Below are 18,920 nucleotides of genomic sequence, written 5' to 3' on the forward strand. Positions count from 1 at the left end.
ATTTGGAGGATTAGTACGTTAAAACAAATATTGTTAAAATGACTTGTTTCACGTTTTGGGCTCGTAGATGCTGGAAAAACCAAGAAAACCAATCATGTTCTTGTAGTTCGGTTCCCTGACCCCACTTAAGATGACATGGAGAATTTATAGACTTTGGGGAATTGTAAGGTCAGAGAATCGGTCTAGCAGGCTTGAACCCCTTCACAGTTGTGTAATCAATTGCAAAGAAAACGCGGAATAACTAATTATGAAAAATTAGGAACAGTTAAAAAAAAAAAACAGTTTTCTCCAACGCTGGTCGGCCGACCAGCGTTGGAAAAATGTCATTTTTCTTGAAAATGTCAGCACACCAGGAGCCATGATTTTACAGGATGCTTTAGACTGTCATTCCCTAACAATGCAGTATGGTACTTTGTGATAATTTGATCATTTCGTTTTGTGATGTTTGCAAATATTGTATCTTCCCTTTAACTTTTAAAGATAAGTCATCTTTTGCTTGAGGCAAGTAGATTTATAACGAACGTTTTCCTTATTTTTGCAACTGCAACCGGTAATCGGCGTCTGTCGTCGCTACCCCGGTCATGTGTATGTTTTGGCCAATGTGCTATGTAATTTCCGGTAGTGGTGTTCTGAGTAAAAACAAATCAAGTTTTTTTACCCCAGTTTGGTCATGTGACATGTTGGGGCTGGGCTACTGATACTTTTGACAAAATTTGGTTGAAATCGGTCAAAAAATGTATAGGCGTAATAGACAATGTCAACGTTTGTTACTAACTAACTAACTAACTAACTAACTAACGCGGACTAACGGAGAGGCATGCTGATCTGTTGAGCTGCTACCCCGTATGTAGCATCTGCTTTCGACAGAATAAGGTGTAATATTCGAACTTAATGAAAAAGAGGCAATTAGAATTTAAAAGAGGCAAGTATCAAGGTTTTACAGGAAGCAAATTGGATGCAAAAATAACAACAAGTTTGCAATCATTATATTTCAACCATTTATACGTGCCGATACACTAAAAGAACATGCAAAACAGAATCAATAAACATAATTTACACGAAAGTAGAAAGTGTATCAGTCTGGAGTAGAATCAGCGCATGTCGTTTGCGCTTGCAGAAAAAAAGTCGGTCGGAAATTATCGTGTGCCGTTAAAACACCGAGTATCCTTTTTTTTCAAAATGCGAGTCATATTTTGCATTGATGATCGCCGCGGATACAGTAAAAAAGAATTACAGCATCTTCACTGTGACCCAGTTTTATGTATATTTGAATGATGTTTCCATGGTTAAGAGACCCAAGTCTGCAGGGGAAATGGGCCATTGTGCAAAGCTGGGAGATTTCTGGGGGGAAATCTGGTTTTTGTTTAATTTTTTTATTTCTCCTTTGGCTCTGTGCCAACTTCGCATTTATTGTTGTTACTGCGTTAAAAAGAGAGCGATTTACAATATACACTTCGGTAGAAGACGTCCATTAAATATTTAATAACAATTTGCGTTTGGTAAGTCGTCTGTATTTTTGTAAGTAAGTTCTGAAATGTCACTTTTATAGCAAACATTTTAATTGCTTAATTGTTTAAACACTATTTAATTTTCAATTACCTACAACGAAAGATAAAATTTACCCTTTCGCTTTAAATAATCAAAAATGCAAAACGTGCATGGTGATTCATTTTTCGACATTTATTTCCCCAAAATGTTATGCTTGGCCGCCCATTAATTGGGGCCGTTTGCAAGTTCTGATGATATGAACTGATGCAAAGCCCAAAATTACAAAGTTCAACAATACTAAAAACCAGGTGACGACATTCCATTTGAAATACCGTTTTCACAGATGTAAACCAATGTTTGGTCAGAAATGGATGTTTAACTGCAAATGCGATCTTTTTTTAATAAGCCGACCTATGGGTGAGACCACAGGTGCATTTCTTGGTAATTAGCGAAGCATAGCCACAGGTTGCATGGCTCCCAGGGATGAGCCCAACACTTTAGGAATGAAAGTACAAGGCACCTGCTTCTCTCATCATTGATCCCTCCCCTTAAAGGTGGCGGTTATAAGTAGGACGTCTTGTGTAAATGATCGATCGTCTTCAACATACACTCCAATTGGAAATGTGAGGATACACAGCAAGTCAACAAACTTGTGGGGAAGTTGTGTCGACTTATAGTGCGGCCCGTCTTCTTTGTATCTTGTAAGATACGGACAGGATTGACGTGTGGCCTTTTTTTCCCAGGAAAAAACACCATGGCAATGTTTTTATATAGGTTCAATTAAGTGGCGTTTTTTTAGGGGGGGTGGGGGGTTACTCATCGGTATTACGTGTTCTCTACTCTTTTTAAAGCTTCGTAATTTTTACCCACATACTAGGTGGATCAATGTTTGCAGAAATGTCACATTTGAAATCGGATCTTGGAACAGCCGTACGCGTAGGCTTCAAAACTTTTTACCAATCGATCACGGCCGCACCACGTGACCAACATTATCATACATGATATGTACGTACGCATAGTGCATGCGAAATCCATTCATTTTTAAGTCAGCCATTTAATTTGTGCACGTACAAGTAATCTTGACTATACGCACGTATCGATACAAGTATCTGTTTCGTCTAAAGATCAAGAGAAAGATACCATTCATCGGCAACAACTTGAATAACATGTAGTCTTGGTCCCGAACCCCAAGAACACTTTGGACTTCGTTCGAACTCATTCGTGATCGAAGTCTTTCAATGACTGGAATTAATTTGTCAAAGGCGAAGTGATTGACAGCGACACGTGTTGCCAGTGTATTTTAAAGCTGCACATTTCGCTCGTTAATTTTGAGAATAATGTCTGTTTTCCACAGAGACGGAGGAGCAAACGTCCAGGATATTATTGTGGAGAACGGTGCAGACGAGGCGGAAGAAATGGAAAAGAAGGTAAGGAAATACCATCATTTTGTTAGTAACCTAGCGCCTACACCGTACCTGACGCGACGACAATTCACGGCACAGGCATTAGGCCTAATAGTAATAGACGTTTATTACGGTATTACTATGTGTTCGGATTGATAACTTTTTCCCAGACTAGTTCTGTTGAATGGGAGTTTGCGGTAACACCATGTGAATGATATCTCTTTGTGAGTTGTGTGGTTCAGAGAAGAAACATGTTGGTTTAACTCGACGTTTCACTTTCAGTCAATATGCTCTGTTCGTCATCAGGAGACACCTACTTTGATTCTTTGTAGTTGTGATGACAACACTATTGTATTAAATTATACATGTGTAGAGCACAAGCATATTCGTTTACAGTATACTATAGTGTGTTCGAATACTTAATAAAAAATAAAAGTGTGTTCGGTAACTTTTCCAGACAGAACTGGTACAATTGCCATTGCTCATCAAACGTCCTTGCCCAGTTAGAATACATTAACAACACTACTTTGATTCTTTGGAGTTTCTTTGTAATTATTCTCAAGGACCTTTGACTAATATTTAATAAATGGCACTAAGGCAGTTGATGGGAGCAATACTAGTACAGATGGCTCATTTAATAAATTCAGGGTCCACTTTTACACATGACACAATGCAGTCGTCTCCCTAACGCAGTCGTCCTCCAAGAGTGATTATGAATAGCAAACTACCTACCAAACAAATAGAAAATGGTTTGAAGTCGTTCTCAATGACACTTGAATGGCAAATTACAACGTACCAAGGTAACATGGACAGGAAAATTGTCACACTTTGGACCCTGCACTCATAGAATGACGACCCATAACAAAGAAATGTACTGTAATATAGATACTCCCATGTGTACTACAAGCTCACTCAGGTGGGACTCGAACCCCCAACTTCCTGCTGTTACATTTGTATCTTTGTTTGTAATACACAGCCTAATGGAAATGGCTACGAGGTTATTGCAGCGGACACAGCCACCACGACCCAAGTAGCTGAGAGGGGTAACTGGGGGCGTCAGATGGACTACATCTTGTCCTGTGTGGGGTATGCCGTGGGACTGGGTAACATCTGGAGGTTCCCTTACCTCTGCTACAGACATGGTGGAGGTGAATCGCAACTTCAAGTTTTCCTATTCAATCAAATTTTATTGTTTCCCCTACAAAAAGAGTTTATTACAGGAAAATGAACATTAATTAGAACTTGATGCAGTTCCCAAATAGGCACTCAAAATCCTGACTTTTAAATCCTATACTTGCAAAAAATCTGTGGTCATTTTGTCTCTAATTCCTTATTATTTGCGAGTCATTTTTGGGCCTTATTGGGAATAGGAGATCTGAAGTGTCATTTTCCAAGTTGGAAATGTTAACTGTTGCAATTATATGAATAAAGGGGGGGGGGGTAAATTCAGGGGGTATATTTCCCAATAACAAGAGGCAGATAGCCAGTGAATGCCCTGTATCTTACCAAACCAAAGCTGAATATAAAACTCATTTTTTTTTCAATTCTCTTTCCTTCGGTGTTAGGAGTGTTTCTGATTCCCTACATTATGATGTTGTTTCTGGCTGGCATGCCCCTGTTCTTTCTGGAGACGGCCTTTGGTCAGTATGCCAGTCAGGGGCCGGTCACCATCTGGAGAGCCTGTCCCCTCTTTGCAGGTATGATGACTACTAACCTCCTGGATATTCAAAATGTATTTAATGATATTTAAAAAAGTTATAATGTTGTAGATTGTCAGAAAATTTGCGATGTAGTCTTGTGTAAATAATAACAAAAAGCAATGATTTGTGAGTGATTCCATAAATTTATGGTCCAAAATGCGACATTTTTCCTGTCCCTGCTACTCTGTAATCTGCCATTCAAGCATCATAAAGAACGACTCCAAATGATTTTTAGGTAGTTTGCTATTCAATATGATAATTATAAAACCATAGTTGTAACAGGGACAAGAAAATAAACAGTGGACCTAAATTTATAGCATGATCCTTGTGGAAGCCAAGAATTTTTTGGCCAAAACTAGCTGTTTTGCAAAGCTGTAGGCCTATCCATTTTTCTGCAAAATTGTTCTTGTATCCTACATAATCAATGCAATCTTGGCTGGCAAAATCTTTATGATTTTTTTTTTTGCGAAAATAAAGGTCAAATTAAAAGTGGTTTCCTTTGATGATGTCTTTCATTAGACTCAGTGATAGGCAAAGTAGTGTCTAAGTCATACAGACTGTAGGAAATGAAGTTAATGTTTATCCCGTTGACTTCATGAGTGTCTCTCGGCAAGCTGGGTATCATAGCCAGGGTAGAGTGATTTTAGAACCAAATTTAATTTGGGAGCCGTGCCTTGTCACTAGGAGTCAAACTCTTCCAAGTGTCCTAGTAACACTGAAATTGTTTCCATGGACGTCAATTTCCCTTTCTATTATAACCTCCAATTTCATCCTCTTGAAGTTGGATTTCTCCTCCTGCTTTTTATTTAAGAGGTTAGATTTTGACTCCTTACAGTGCAGTTTCACACTCTGGGTTTATGGGATTAAAAGAGTGATTTATAAAATGAGGCAGTTCAAAATGTGACCAGGGGAGCAGGCTCTTCAAGTTTGAGATGGAAATATACTGCTTTTATTCCTCAGTGGCCGCATGGCAGCAAAGCACAGCCAGCGCTGTAAAACCTTCTTTAAATCACAAGACTTTACAACATGCGTGTGCTCTTGTCCGTGGCTAACACAAGACTGAATCAAGCTAATCTAAACCACAGGATCCCTTCTTAAAATCACAAGACTTTACAACATCTGTGTACTCTTGTTAGTGGCTAACACAAGACTGAATCAAGCTAATCTAAACCACAGGATGTTGGCCAGTGCCTCACATTCATGGACAAACCACCCAGGGATCAGAAATAAACAGAGCTAATTAGGGGTGATAAAACAAAGTAACTAGTGTAGAAAAGCTAGAGTCTATCTAATGAATAATAATGAGCTAGAAACAAAGTCTCCAGTCTAGACCATACGGTCAGGCCTCCTGCCTGGAGTTGATTACTGTACTTTTCCAGAAACTTGGAATGTGTGGCTGACCATGGCTGACCCACCCAGGGCCAAAGGATAGATTTTCTCACAGTGGTCCTTAAAGAGAATGTACAACATGAGCTTTTGCTGCAATTTTCAGAAATAAATGGATTTGGAGGATTAGTATGTTATAGCAAACACTGTTAAACTGACTTGTTTCACCTTTTGGGCTTGTTTATGCTGGAAAAACCAAGAAAACCAATCATGTTCTTGTAGTCTGGTTCCCCGACCCCACTTAAAACGAAACGGAGAAATTGTAAGGTCAAAGAATCACTCTAGTAGGTTTGTACCCCTTCACAGGTGTGTAATCTTTTGCAAAGAAAATGCGGAATAACTAAATATGAAAAAATAGGAGCAGTTTTTGAGAAAAAAAAACAGTTTTTTTCCAACACTGGTCGGCCGACCAGCGTTGGAAAAATACTATTTTTCTTGAAATGTCAGCACACCAGGAGCCATGATTTTACAGGATGCTTTAGACTGTCAATCTCTAACAATTTAGTGAGGTATTTCGTGATAATTTGATCATTTCGTATTTTGATGTTTGCAAATCTTCCCTTTAAATGAACATGTACATAAAACAATGAAGATAATAATAATTTCAATACTTGGAAAATGCGTGAACATGAAAACAATCCAAAACTTGTGAAAAAGCAATCCCACGTACCAACTATTGGGATATAAAACGTTAAGTAGAAATTGGAAAAACCAAAGGGTGCCAAAAAAGATCTGATTAAATATGCTTAAAATATTTCACCCGTTACAAAAAGAACAACATTTAAAAAAAAAAAAAATTTAAAAAAAGGGTAAGCCAAAAGAGTAATTTTACAATTGATGTTCAATAACATAAGAAGTGTGTTGTTGTAAGTGAAATACAGTCCTCTATTGTTGAACGCGTTCGGTCAGATATCATTCAAAATTATGAATTAGGCATTCTGCCCAAATTTCCCACGTGCTGTGAGTACAATAGCGCTGTACAAAATTAAAGATGCAAGATATTTATAGAATACAAATTACTCTCACAAGTTGACTCCATTGTTCACACGTATCTCATAGAGAGGGTGGCCTTTTATCCATTCACAGCGTGCCTCTGGTAGTCAAACAAGAGTATTTTCTTTCCTTTCTTAAAAAATCACCCCTCGCCAACCTTGCTATTGAATTTTTTCATTCCCAAATTTAATTTAATACCATCAAGAGCTTTTATTAACATTTGAATAGTTAAAAAATTCATGATTTATTTTATGCAGGTTTTTATGCAAGCACCAGTTTACATTGTTTGTAAGAAATGCATAAATGCTACATTTTAAACTGATAAATTATTTAAACTGAGTAACTTCACCTATTGAGAAATGATTTGAAAAAAAACCATGATTTGTAATAGATTTTTATTTTTTTTTGTGAAAAAGCATTTGAAGATGTTTAAAAGAGGCATTAATCAAATGCTCCTAAGAAATTTAGGTGCACTTTCTTCAAAAATTTCTGAACATTTTTACCCTACATCTTTAAGCAATTAATTCATACCAGTGTTCTGGTTGAATTCTTCCAATCGTGAATGTAGGAATGCATTCTCCCTTTCCCCAATTAATGATGGGACACACATCTGTCATCTTGTGTTATTTCTCTGGGTTTAATAAAGCAGAAAACTACAATCAGTCCGCTCTTTCTGAAACAGTGAAATGAGGAGTAATTTTGGAGCTCCTTTAGCTGCAGGGGTATTGCCCCGGCTTCCTACCGCATGCTCTACTTGGGAACAGTAATATTGGAAGGATTCTTCATGCTGTCGTTTGCCTCATATAAGTGAGGACGCACTGATTATGAGTTGATCACATTTTCCAAATAATAATGAGGATATAGGGATGATAGTTATCCCACAGCAGTCGATAAATCTCAGGATGAATGAATGTCCTCTTTTAAAAATGATCAGAGTCTTTCAAGCAAACTCTCAAATGTGTTTATAAAACTTGGCATAATGTACAATCTTTAATGATTTTTATTTTTACTCTGTTGACTGTTCGTTTGATTAAAACAGAATTTTGGGGATTGTGGGCATAAAGGAGCACTGGATTTGGCCAAATGCACATTAATCTGAATATTTGTATAAAAGTTCATTTCCTGTATAGTTTGATTATGATGACCTATATCAGGAAGGTCAACAACAGTAAGAAAGGGGCATTGTAAGAGCCCAACAATTTATTGAATGCGACTGTTTCTAACTTGCTGGGTACAAAGTATGAGTCTGTGTTGACACTCATGTGCCGAGTGGTGCCAAGTATTTTGTACTCTTATCAATAATTGGGAGATCTATTGATAAGCGGACTGATTTACAAATTGACATTTTGGCTGGGAATGGTGGAATGACGTTGGCTTTTATGCAAGGTTTCATTCTGATCGTGCTGATGAAACAAACAACACAAGACAAACCTAGTAAAGCTGGTCCAACAGTCCACAAAATTGTATTCAACGGAATGGCTATTCGTTGGATGTCTTTGCATACATCTGTATACAAAATGGGCTAGATTTAGCCAATGCATTGGCATTGGAGGGGAACCCAATATGATAGCACTGCCCATCTCAAAAGTGACATTCAATCAGTCAGTCAATCAGGGAATGGGACCAGCAAATATGCACTTCATTAATGAAATCATAAATTGTAACCAATATTTTGGGTGTCCTACTTACAATAGGTATAGGCTGGGCCATGGTCATCATATCCGCCATGGTGGTCATCTACTACAACATCATCATGGCGTGGACGGCTTTCTTCATCTTCAAGTCTTTCACCCTGGAACTACCCTGGAGTAACTGTGACAATGCGTGGAACTCCGACAACTGTGGGTATGCAGTGCCGCCCAACGGCACCATGCTGAACGGGACGTGGTTGAACCAGACTATGGTGGAGATGATGAATATGAGCATGCCTAACAGATCAGTCACACCAGCTGAGGATTACTGGAAGTAAGGAACACAAACAGTCCCAAAATTACTCCAATAAAAGATTCAGACTCTTCAAAAATCCACGACAGAATATTTAAAGACCCTGACAAACTGTGTTTAAAAAGTAAAATTAAAAAGTCTTGACATTTGAAAATTAACCTTTTCAAATAAAACAGTTACCGTTTAGAGAAAGCCCGCTTTTATACGCTACCATTTAAATTAAAAATATACTTTTTTCCCCCAGCCAAAAATGTCCACTGAGCTCACACTTCCACATTACATAACTGAAGTGGAAACCTAGATATTTTGAAACCAGTGTAAATATTGAGTAATGGTGTTACAAAATTCACAGAATACAGGTGTATGAAAGTGTCAATGACGCACTTTGGGCCTTAAAATAAGATTGTATGAGTTTGTATCCCAGCAGGCTAGGATTTGATTAATTTTATTCCGATTTCTTCATTACCATGAGACCAGCTGGCACATTCAGAACGGCTTTGAAAAGTCAAGGCTAGCCTCATGGCAGCTGTTTATGGAGACCACTAATTGATTAATGGATTCTTAAAAGAAAATGATTTTCAAAATTTCATTAAATTTTCTGAGTGGACAAAAGAGTAGCCTATTGAATTAGAAAAGCTTGATATCCAAGAGAATTCTTCAAGAGATCTCGGAAGGAAATGGTCGCAGAACAAATTGAAAGTTCTGATGATTCATTCTTGATCAAAAATTAAACTGGGAAAACGGACGGGGGAAATAGTGTTCAAGTCAGTCAGAAGCATCTGTCAATATTGCATATATTTGACTTCCAGTCTGGTATCACGACTTCTCAATGAGTTGTATGCATTTCTATTGCAGTAAGATTGTATTGGACAAGAGTGAAGGAATAGATGATTTGGGACCAGTCCGGTGGCAGATGGCACTCTGTCTTCTTCTATCCTGGGTTGTTGTCTTCCTATGCATCTGCAGGGGTGTCAAGTCCTCAGGAAAGGTATTAAAGGCTAGATTTGTACTTTGTCTTTGCATATTGTGCAATACACTTATGATCATTGCAATAACAGAACTTTGGTCCAATCTTCAACGGGACACAAAGGGGGGGGGGGCTATGAACCTGGAGGTGAACTTATGGGTTCTTTCATTGTTTCAAATGTTACACAGTTGGTTTGTTTTTCTTTCTCAAAATTGTCAAGAATGTTGTGGAGTGTGGAGAATAAGGGAATACATTGCTTCTTTCTTTCTTGGGGGGGGGGGGAGGGGGTGGGTGGGGGGGGGGTGAGGGGGCTGTGCCCCTCTTGGACCAATGACACTCCACTGGCTTATTGACCGAGTAAACACCAAAACCTACCAATTTGACATCACTGATAGACTCTGTACACAGAGGTATCGACCAGCAAATACTAAAGCTTGGCACAAATTGTAACGAACTTGTTCTACAAGCTTAAAATGCAAAACCAAATATTTATTCAGGGGCAACTTTTTCCCCGGTATGGACTAAAAATAGATGAGAAGGGCTTTGAAGTAATGCCATTAAGGAGGTTGTGTGTTTGAAAAGGGGCGGCTTGCGCGCCATGTAATCATTAAACCAGTCGGTCACGTTATAATCTGACGCTTCACTCAGATTTATGGCGCTATTACATTACAAAGTTCACTTGACAAAAGACACTTTAACTAAACGATAAATCACCCTTATAAAAAAAACACACACATTCACAGTACAATAGCAATTTCTCTGATGCATTAATACAGCTCCAAACACATTTTTGTTTTCACAAATCCTTGCTGTTTGCAAAAAAACGCTCTATTAAAATTTCTCTGTAGGTGAAAGAGTGATGATCTGTGCACATCAATCTTTCATGTTTCCATGGAATGACATAACAAAATGAATTCCATGACATTGCGCTATTAAAAATCAATTTTAAAACCTTGTTCAAATAAACAATATTTCAATTATCTTGTAGGCACACAGAAATGCCAGTTTTGTTAAAAAGAAAACCCGCTCACAAAAAAATATTCGTTTGATTAAATTTATCACGAAGGTGCTGCTCACTTCGTTGATGAAAATTAAATTACAGCATTTATAATTTTTCTCTCTTCTCACTGACTAAATTACTAGAGTATTTTGTATTATTCATTTATAAAAATAGCTATGTACCTGCACACGAAGTGTTTATCTTACAAAATTTACAGGCCATTTCAAAAACGAGACAAAACAGCCCTGGATTTGTTCTTGTGCCAAAATTTAAAGATATGTATACAGGTATGGCCATGTTCCGGTAAAAAAGACAATATTATATCAAGTAACCATCGGCAAGACAGCCTGATTCTATAAAGTGACTTTCACTGCATGTTGGAGGTGTGAGCATTCAAGCATAGATCAAGATGATTTGTTCTGCGTGCTTGGGTGCTGCGTTTAAGCACTGCAAGAGTAATTTAATCAACGGGCGGTGAGGCTTTACCGGAAACCCAAATTTCATCCTGATGCTGATGAAGAGAGAGCATGTTCATCAAACGAGCGAGATACGATTGCTGTTTACAACCAAGTGTGTCATAGTAGCACTGGAGTTTGCATGTGGAAAACATCTTTAAACATGAATAGGAAATGTACAAAGTAGGACTGCATTTAGAGAGAAAAACCAAATTGGCAGGTCAAATGTAAAAGATGGAAAGGCAAGACGAATTGTAACGAATGGACTGCACTAATGGTTGCAAATGGGTGAGAGAGGTTAGATTGAGAAACTGGGAAGGAGGGAGTAAGATTGATGAAAGAACTATTAAACAAGGCTGGGGATGCTTGCAGAGTACTAAGGAGGCAGTTCAGATTGATAGGAAGAGCGGTGCTAATAGAAAGACAAGACATTCATGTGTACCTTGAGACACTGACTGAGTGGTGTCGCACTTGTTTGCAATGTGGGCTGGAAGCCTGCCAAGGGACATTTACTTGTGTCCCTAAGCAATCCATATTGCCCCAATAAATTATTATTTTCCCAATAAATTATTATTTTCCAAAACTCTGAAATCTTCATTTCATCACTGATGTTTGTAAGGTTTCTCTGTGGTTCAGTGTTTGATACAACTTTGATTCGCAGTATTCCATTATGTGATGTTTATTCTTGCTTCATGATTATAGGTCGTTTACTTCACTGCAACCTTCCCGTACGTCATCCTCGTCTGCTTACTTATCCGTGCTCTGACACTAGAGGGAGCTAGTGAAGGCATCTGGTACTACATGAATGCTGACTGGAAGCTACTCAAGAACTCGAAGGTGAGACTTGAAGTAATCAAGATGATGTTGGGTCTTTCTTTAACATGTTGAGTCAAGATTTGGAGGTTCTTGGGAAGAAGTCTGTCTTTGAATAAAACAGCTCAAGGTTAAGATGGTTTCGAATTTTTTTAGTTTAAAGGGAATGTACATCAATTGGCTTTTGCTGTAATTTTCAGAAATGAACTATTTGAGGGGTTAGTATAATAGATCAAATATTGTTACACTGACATGTTTGAAGTTTTGTGTTCGAAAATGCTGGAGAAACCAAGAAAAACAAATATGTTCAAGCAGTCTGGTTCCCTGACTCCACTAAAGATGAAATGAATCAATTTATTGATGCCCGAAAATTGTAAGGTAAGGAAACCAGTCTAGCTGGCCTGCACCCGTCCATGAACATGTAACCAATAGCAAACAAAATTTGGACTGAAAAAAAGGTAAATTTGGAGCAGTAGTTGAAAAATAGTTAGGTTTTTCCAACGGTGGTCGGCCGACCACCGTAGGAAATTTATACAAAATACCACTTTTTTGAAAATGACTTCACACCAGGTGCCATAATTTTACAGGATGCTTTAGACTTTCATTTACCAACATCCTATTAAGGTATTTCATAAAAATTTGGTAGTTTTGTTTTCCAATGTTTGCGAATGTTGTATATTCCCTTTAACCTGAACGTAATTACACTTTCTAGCCCCGAATCTTCCTTCCTTTTAATTTTGGTTTACAGGATTATATCACCGACTAGTATAAAAATATAAAAAAAACCCAGAAATTTCTATAACTTCTTTGGTGACTTTCTTTTCTCTTTGGAAAGGTTTGGAATGATGCTGCCTCACAAATCTTCTACTCTCTTGGCCCAGCTTGGGGTGGTGTCCTCACATTTTCCAGCTACAACAAGTTCAACCACAACTGCTTCAGGTAAAAAAAAACTTAATCCAACATAACAAATGTTTGCCTTAATATTTTCTTTTCCTAAACGTTGTGCTCCTACAAGCTTCAACCACTTCAGGGAATCTTGAAATGGCCCCTAGTAGTGCAATGAGCAAGCAGTACATGCACAAGAAGATGTAAAACAAGATAAGGAAGTTTGATGAAACTTTAAATTGATGTTCTTTTTTTTTGTTTCAATACCTAGGGATGCAATCATGGTTCCCATCATCAACTGCGGTACCAGCATCTTTGCCGGATTTGTGGTCTTTGCAACGCTGGGCTTCATGTCAGTAAAAACAGGAATGGATATAAAGGACGTGGCTGTCCAAGGTAAAAAATAAAATTCTTCTTTGGTGATACAATTGATATTTTTGCTGTGTTGGCTTGAAAAACTGAATACTGAAAAGATGCACTAAACTTAGTGGTATAGTAGCTCCATTCCCCGTCCATGTTTAATACTCTCTATCATTTAAAGTGTAAGATAACCTCCTGAAGAACCGAACTCTGAATGCAACCATTGACCAATCAAATTACATGTAATTGTTTATTTCATAACTTTTAACCAATCAAATCTTCTGTACTGTAACTCTTGCATTTGGAATTGCATGCCAACATTGGCTCATTTTGGAGTGTGGCAACATTTGGACCAATCGCATTACATATGCTAATAATGTGACAACTTTTCACCAATCATATTACATATGCTAATGAGTGTGTCAACTCTTGACCAATCAGATCACCCTTAACATGTTTGTTTTGCATATTGCAGGTCCAGGTCTTGTATTTGTCACCTACCCTGAGGCCATTGCCCAGATGCCATTGGCTCCTCTCTGGTCCTTCCTCTTCTTCTTCATGCTCTTCCTTGTCGGATTGGACACACAGGTAGGTCATGCTGGCCAATCACACAACAGGAAATGCAGTCACATGTTTTCCACTGGTCAATGGCAGCATAGTTGAAATTGATGGCTGTACCCTTTGTGCAATAGAAGTGTAAGAAAATTATGAACTTTAGGGCATGTTTAAGAAAAGGTTGATGAATCAATTCATATTTTGTGTTTGAAAAGGGTATACAATTAAACACTTTGAAAATTAAATCAGCGGGAAAGCTTTTTTTAATGAGTAAGTATCCTGTATTAAATGTAGTATTTTCTGTTTTACAACTGAACATACACTATTGAGGTTATGCCTTTGGGATGTATATTTCCCAACACCAATCAATATCTCCATTCCATAGTCGTTTTCCTCTTTTTAATTTTTCCTGCCAAAATCTCTGACCTTGATGACAAAATATTCATTATCACCACATTCCGTGGTGTGACAACTATTTCTTCCATTCCCACTTACCATCAGGCCCATGTTGACAGACCCAGCAGTTTAATCACAGCATCCGTGCTGACTGGTTGTTTGTTTTTCCTACTGACAGTTTGGCATGACAGAAACTGTCATCAGTGGCTTCATCGACCAGTTTCCTGACCATCTCAGGAAACGGAAGACCCTGTTTGCTCTTGGCATCTGCTGCTTGTTCTTCCTCTTGGGGTTACCTCTGGTGACAAGGGTAAGAAACAAGAACACTAGACGATGGATTGCACCCCAGATCACATACCAGTAATAAGTAAATGATTATTACCCCTGATCATCAGGCTTATAAAGAATTCTTGAAATAATCTCCCCTCCACTGTGAACGAACCATTTAATTGCTGTCATTTTACTTTTGATTGAAGGTTTTGCATTGGGAGGTGTAAATTTAAATTCAGTGTGTGGCCTGCACTGAGGCTATATGTTCAATGCTTTCCAAGAGTGGAAGAACCAAAAACTTACAAATTTACTATCACAATGGTTTGTAAGACATGTATTAATTTTTTTTTTTTCATCAGGGTGGTATCTACGTGTTTGAGTTGATCAACTGGTATAGTGCTTGGATATCTCTGATGATCGTTGGCATGACAGAATGCATCGCTATAGCCTATTTCTATGGTCAGTATCAGTAACCAGTCATATGATATCCTCACAGTCAATAAGTACGCTCATTAGTGTGCTACTTGCAGTACATTCTATCCTATCTGTGCATGATCTGTTGAGGGCACTATTGCCTGATTCTTGCTGAGAGAACAGAAAAGCCTAAATATAGTGTTTCCAAGTGTGATGCATGAGTGATGTTGCCAAGGTAATCATTAATCTTCTCTGGTTGGCCGACTTACAGGCTTCCGGCGTTTCATCGGTGACATCAAGAAGATGTTGGGTTATGAGACCGTGTTCTGGTGGTGGTACTGCATCTGTTGGCTTTTTGTCACACCGGCGATCATCCTGGTAAGTGTGCAGAACCATTATAAGCAAAAAAGTTGTTTCATAGACACTTCAAATTAAACATTCAACAATTTTTTAACTGTTAACGAAATAATTAAGCTAAGCAGTCCTTTTCCATCTGTAATAGCAACTGCATTTCAAGTAATTGACTTTTTGGATGCCAACGCTAGCTAAACAGTCAAAAGAGGGTACTTGAAGTAAAAACAAGTAACAGGCCTTTTACAAAAGATGTGAAAGATTAAAAAATAAAAAAATGGGAAGATCAAACTTTAAATGTATAATCATATGAGATCTTAAAAAAAAAACCAGACTGAGCACAATGAGGCAGAGGTTTGGTTTGATCAATAATAATGTAAGAATCGCACGTTTCTGCTATTATTTTATTGAATTTATTACTTTCTTTTGTGGACAGTTCATCATTGGATTTGGTATCTACGAGTACCAACCAGTCTACTATGGTACTTACAACTACCCACCATGGAGTGAGGCTCTCGGCTGGGTCATGGCGTTCATCGCTCCTACAATGATTCCTGTCTTCATGGTCGTCAACTTCCTCAAGTCTGAGGGAAGCAACATCATAGAGGTACATGATTTGTTTCAGTTTGTCAGCCAGAAGGGCGTTCAGTTGTAATACGAATGCTGTGCCAAATTTGAGCGATTTTTAAACTTCACAATTTTGTATTCTTAACAAATTGAGTTTTGGGTAATTTTTGTTTTACATGGCTAAAAGTCAGTACAAATGAACTAGTAGCACCGCGTGCCAGTGAGGACGAGTGGAGGTCATAGGCCGCAGAAGGGGGAGGGGGAAGTATCCCTCCCCCCCCCCCTCCAACACTTAAAACTTGTTCATTTCTCCGCCCACCTTTGAATCCCTCTAGAGTGACGAGATACAACCCCCACCCGCCACCCCTTTCAAAAGTGTTTCGCCACCATTTCCGGAGGTCATACCTTGACTGGTTCATGGGGGCCGAGAAATGCTGGTGCACAGAGCCCAGATTGACTCATTCTGATATTGTTTCTCCTTTGTGGTTTGCAGAAGTTCAGCAACGTCATCAAACCAACCAAGGAATGGGACCTGGCCCACGGCACCAGTCCGGAAACCAACCCAGCCCAGATGCCACTGACCCAGTACAAGATGGCTACCACTATGAACGGTACAAAACCAGGACAAGCTGTATAAAAATAAAATGCACATTCTATTTGACCTGAGCAGAACCATAGAGGGCACTATTTCAGTCTTTTATGTGAATATTCCATGACGCCACAGGACATATGGTAACAAGGATCTCTTTATGTTCATATTAAATATCGGTGGATTTTTTTTTGTTTTCTGTTTCAGCTGACCCGAAGGTATAGGATGCTATAGAAACTTTAGTTATTTTTTCAAAGTGTGTTGTACAGGGAACATTTGCCAGTTTGTGAAAACAGCAATGGAATAATATTCATTTTTGTTAAACTTTCTGTAAAAAATGCGTTTAAAGGTGTTTTTAAGGTAATCGTGTATCATGCAAGTTTTATGAGCCCAGTCCAACAGTATTGAAATATAAATATTTTGCCAGTTATTTGTAAAAGCTGTTGTTTTCACTGTACAGTGTTTTATTACTTATACCATAAGTTGTAAGTTTGCCTTACAATGATGCAGGCTTATCCACAATGTAATGGACATTTTGCTTTTAATTTTTTTCAATACAAATTAGTTCTCCATGGAGCAGGTCAGAAACTGGCTCTTTATCGATTCTGCAAACACTGATAAATTACAAGAACAAAACATAGGCAAACTTATTAACACCTTGGCTAGGTTTCTTCAAGTCACTTATCAGAAATTAATGTGTAGCAAGTTTTTCCTGCTAAAGACAACCCATAATAAGTAGTGTAAATGGCTGGTTACATTTGTTTTGAAACCATTTTCAAAGCAGCTGCCGCAAAACCTCTATCTTTCCGCTAGTTGTTTACTCAAGGATATTGATGGCCTGTTTTTAGGCAGTCCTTTTTAAAGGGCAAGGCCATTTACACTTTATAAAGGGTACTTCCATTAAAAATCTTTAAAAATATACTTGTAAGAGAAGCATTCCATCATTGAAAAAACATTTTGTATTGTTCCTTTTCATTTTGGAAGTTTTCTAGGACAAAAAAAAGTTATATTCAATAAAGAAGGGAAAGGACATAGTATTGAATTGTAAAACAAAAACAACACTAGAAAGAAGCAATAGTTTGAAGCTGATGATGTGTGTGTGTATATGTACATACAAGTATTCTATATGTAGATGCAAAAACAGCTTTACAAGAGGAATGAATGAACGAAAGTAATAATGTCATGTTGACAGTTAGACTAGAAATAAACAATCTCTAGAATATGCAAGTAAGAATTTATGTGCAAGAATGATTAAGCAGTAAAGAACACATAAGAATGTTTAATTAAAAACTGAAAATGTATCAAAATAAGGAGTTTTGGGTGAACAAGATCTGATTGTTGACTTTCTCATCAAGGAACGGATTATGAAACTTCAGGAAAGCTTCAGGAAATCTTTCTGTTGCAATTAATGATCACTAAAACTGAAAAATGTGAGCAAAATTTAGTCTTCTACAAAGTCACTTGATCAAATTCCTTTATTTTGAGATATACATGCTCACCGGTATTCCTTAAACCCTGTAAAAAGCCATCCTCTGCCAAAAAATGTAATATTTCTATTATAAGATTAATGGTATGCTGGTGTGGGTGTGTTTGCGTGTGGGTGTGAGCTGCAATTCGGATGCAAGTTAATGTCAACTGAAAGTTAAAACAACAAAAATACTAAAAACTGAAATTAATAACTGCGACCAGATAACACTAGTTGTATATTGTGGCAAGTATTTTTTTTTTAAAGCGTGTTCTGTATTCCATAATGAAATGTGTTACAGAGACACATGATCTTGATATCCGTTACGTCTGAGAACTTGGGACAATGGGATACCTACAATGACAATAACCATGATGTCCTGAGCTGAGGCCAAGTCTTCAGGAGGTTTTCATGTACAAACCATATGGGATGTGTAGAGAAAAGTTGAAGTCCAAACAATAGAAAGGAACATTATAAGGTTCTTCATGAGTACATTGTAAACAGTAGTGGATCCAGAGGGGGGAGGGCCCCCCCCCCTGCCATTTTTTTTTTTTTTAAGTGAGATACGTCTTGTCTTTTCCCATTTCTGCTGCTGTCAACTGGTTATTTAAGCACATATATGTCTCGCTTGTATGCCAGGGTTACGCCTCCATTTGCCCCCCCCCCCCCCCCCCCATGCTGGATCCGCCACTGCATAATAAAACATGACTGTGTGTATATTGAATATTGAAATCTGATCACAGTTGGGCTTGTTTAAAAATTGATGTTGCATGTGTAGAAATTGTAGTTAGTTGAAGGTGACTGGGCATTTTCCCTCCCACAACATTGATCATTTTAAATATCCAAACATAGTGCATCACATTAAAAAAGAAAAGTCTGGCAGGTGTTCATGGTACATTCCTGACTAAAATAAATAATG

The 18,920-nt window shown here is 38.0% G+C and overlaps 1 protein-coding gene across 3 annotated transcripts in view; it reads left to right on the forward strand.

Moving 5' to 3' along the window:
* LOC119728218 (sodium- and chloride-dependent glycine transporter 1-like) overlaps nt 1-18,262 on the forward strand; it is a 36,238-nt gene extending 17,976 nt beyond the window's left edge. For 2 of the 3 annotated variants that reach the window (XM_038200368.1, XM_038200367.1), the window contains exons 2-15: nt 2,843-2,915; nt 3,868-4,039; nt 4,457-4,588; nt 8,665-8,935; nt 9,770-9,902; nt 12,039-12,173; nt 12,985-13,088; nt 13,306-13,430; nt 13,870-13,982; nt 14,524-14,655; nt 14,975-15,074; nt 15,301-15,407; nt 15,817-15,987; nt 16,441-18,262. In XM_038200368.1, coding sequence (XP_038056296.1) covers nt 2,904-2,915; nt 3,868-4,039; nt 4,457-4,588; nt 8,665-8,935; nt 9,770-9,902; nt 12,039-12,173; nt 12,985-13,088; nt 13,306-13,430; nt 13,870-13,982; nt 14,524-14,655; nt 14,975-15,074; nt 15,301-15,407; nt 15,817-15,987; nt 16,441-16,584 — 1,851 coding nt within the window. In that variant the 5' untranslated portion in view covers nt 2,843-2,903 and the 3' untranslated portion in view covers nt 16,585-18,262. Of the gene's footprint in view, nt 1-2,311; nt 2,494-2,842; nt 2,916-3,867; nt 4,040-4,456; nt 4,589-8,664; nt 8,936-9,769; nt 9,903-12,038; nt 12,174-12,984; nt 13,089-13,305; nt 13,431-13,869; nt 13,983-14,523; nt 14,656-14,974; nt 15,075-15,300; nt 15,408-15,816; nt 15,988-16,440 lie in introns of those variants that run through there. The other variant, XM_038200369.1, reaches the window with a different exon arrangement.
* Nucleotides 18,263-18,920: the final 658 nt, after the last annotated feature.

This window comes from Patiria miniata, unplaced genomic scaffold, assembly GCF_015706575.1.
Source record: "Patiria miniata isolate m_02_andy unplaced genomic scaffold, ASM1570657v1 HiC_scaffold_20, whole genome shotgun sequence".
NCBI classification, from domain to species: domain Eukaryota; kingdom Metazoa; phylum Echinodermata; class Asteroidea; order Valvatida; family Asterinidae; genus Patiria; species Patiria miniata.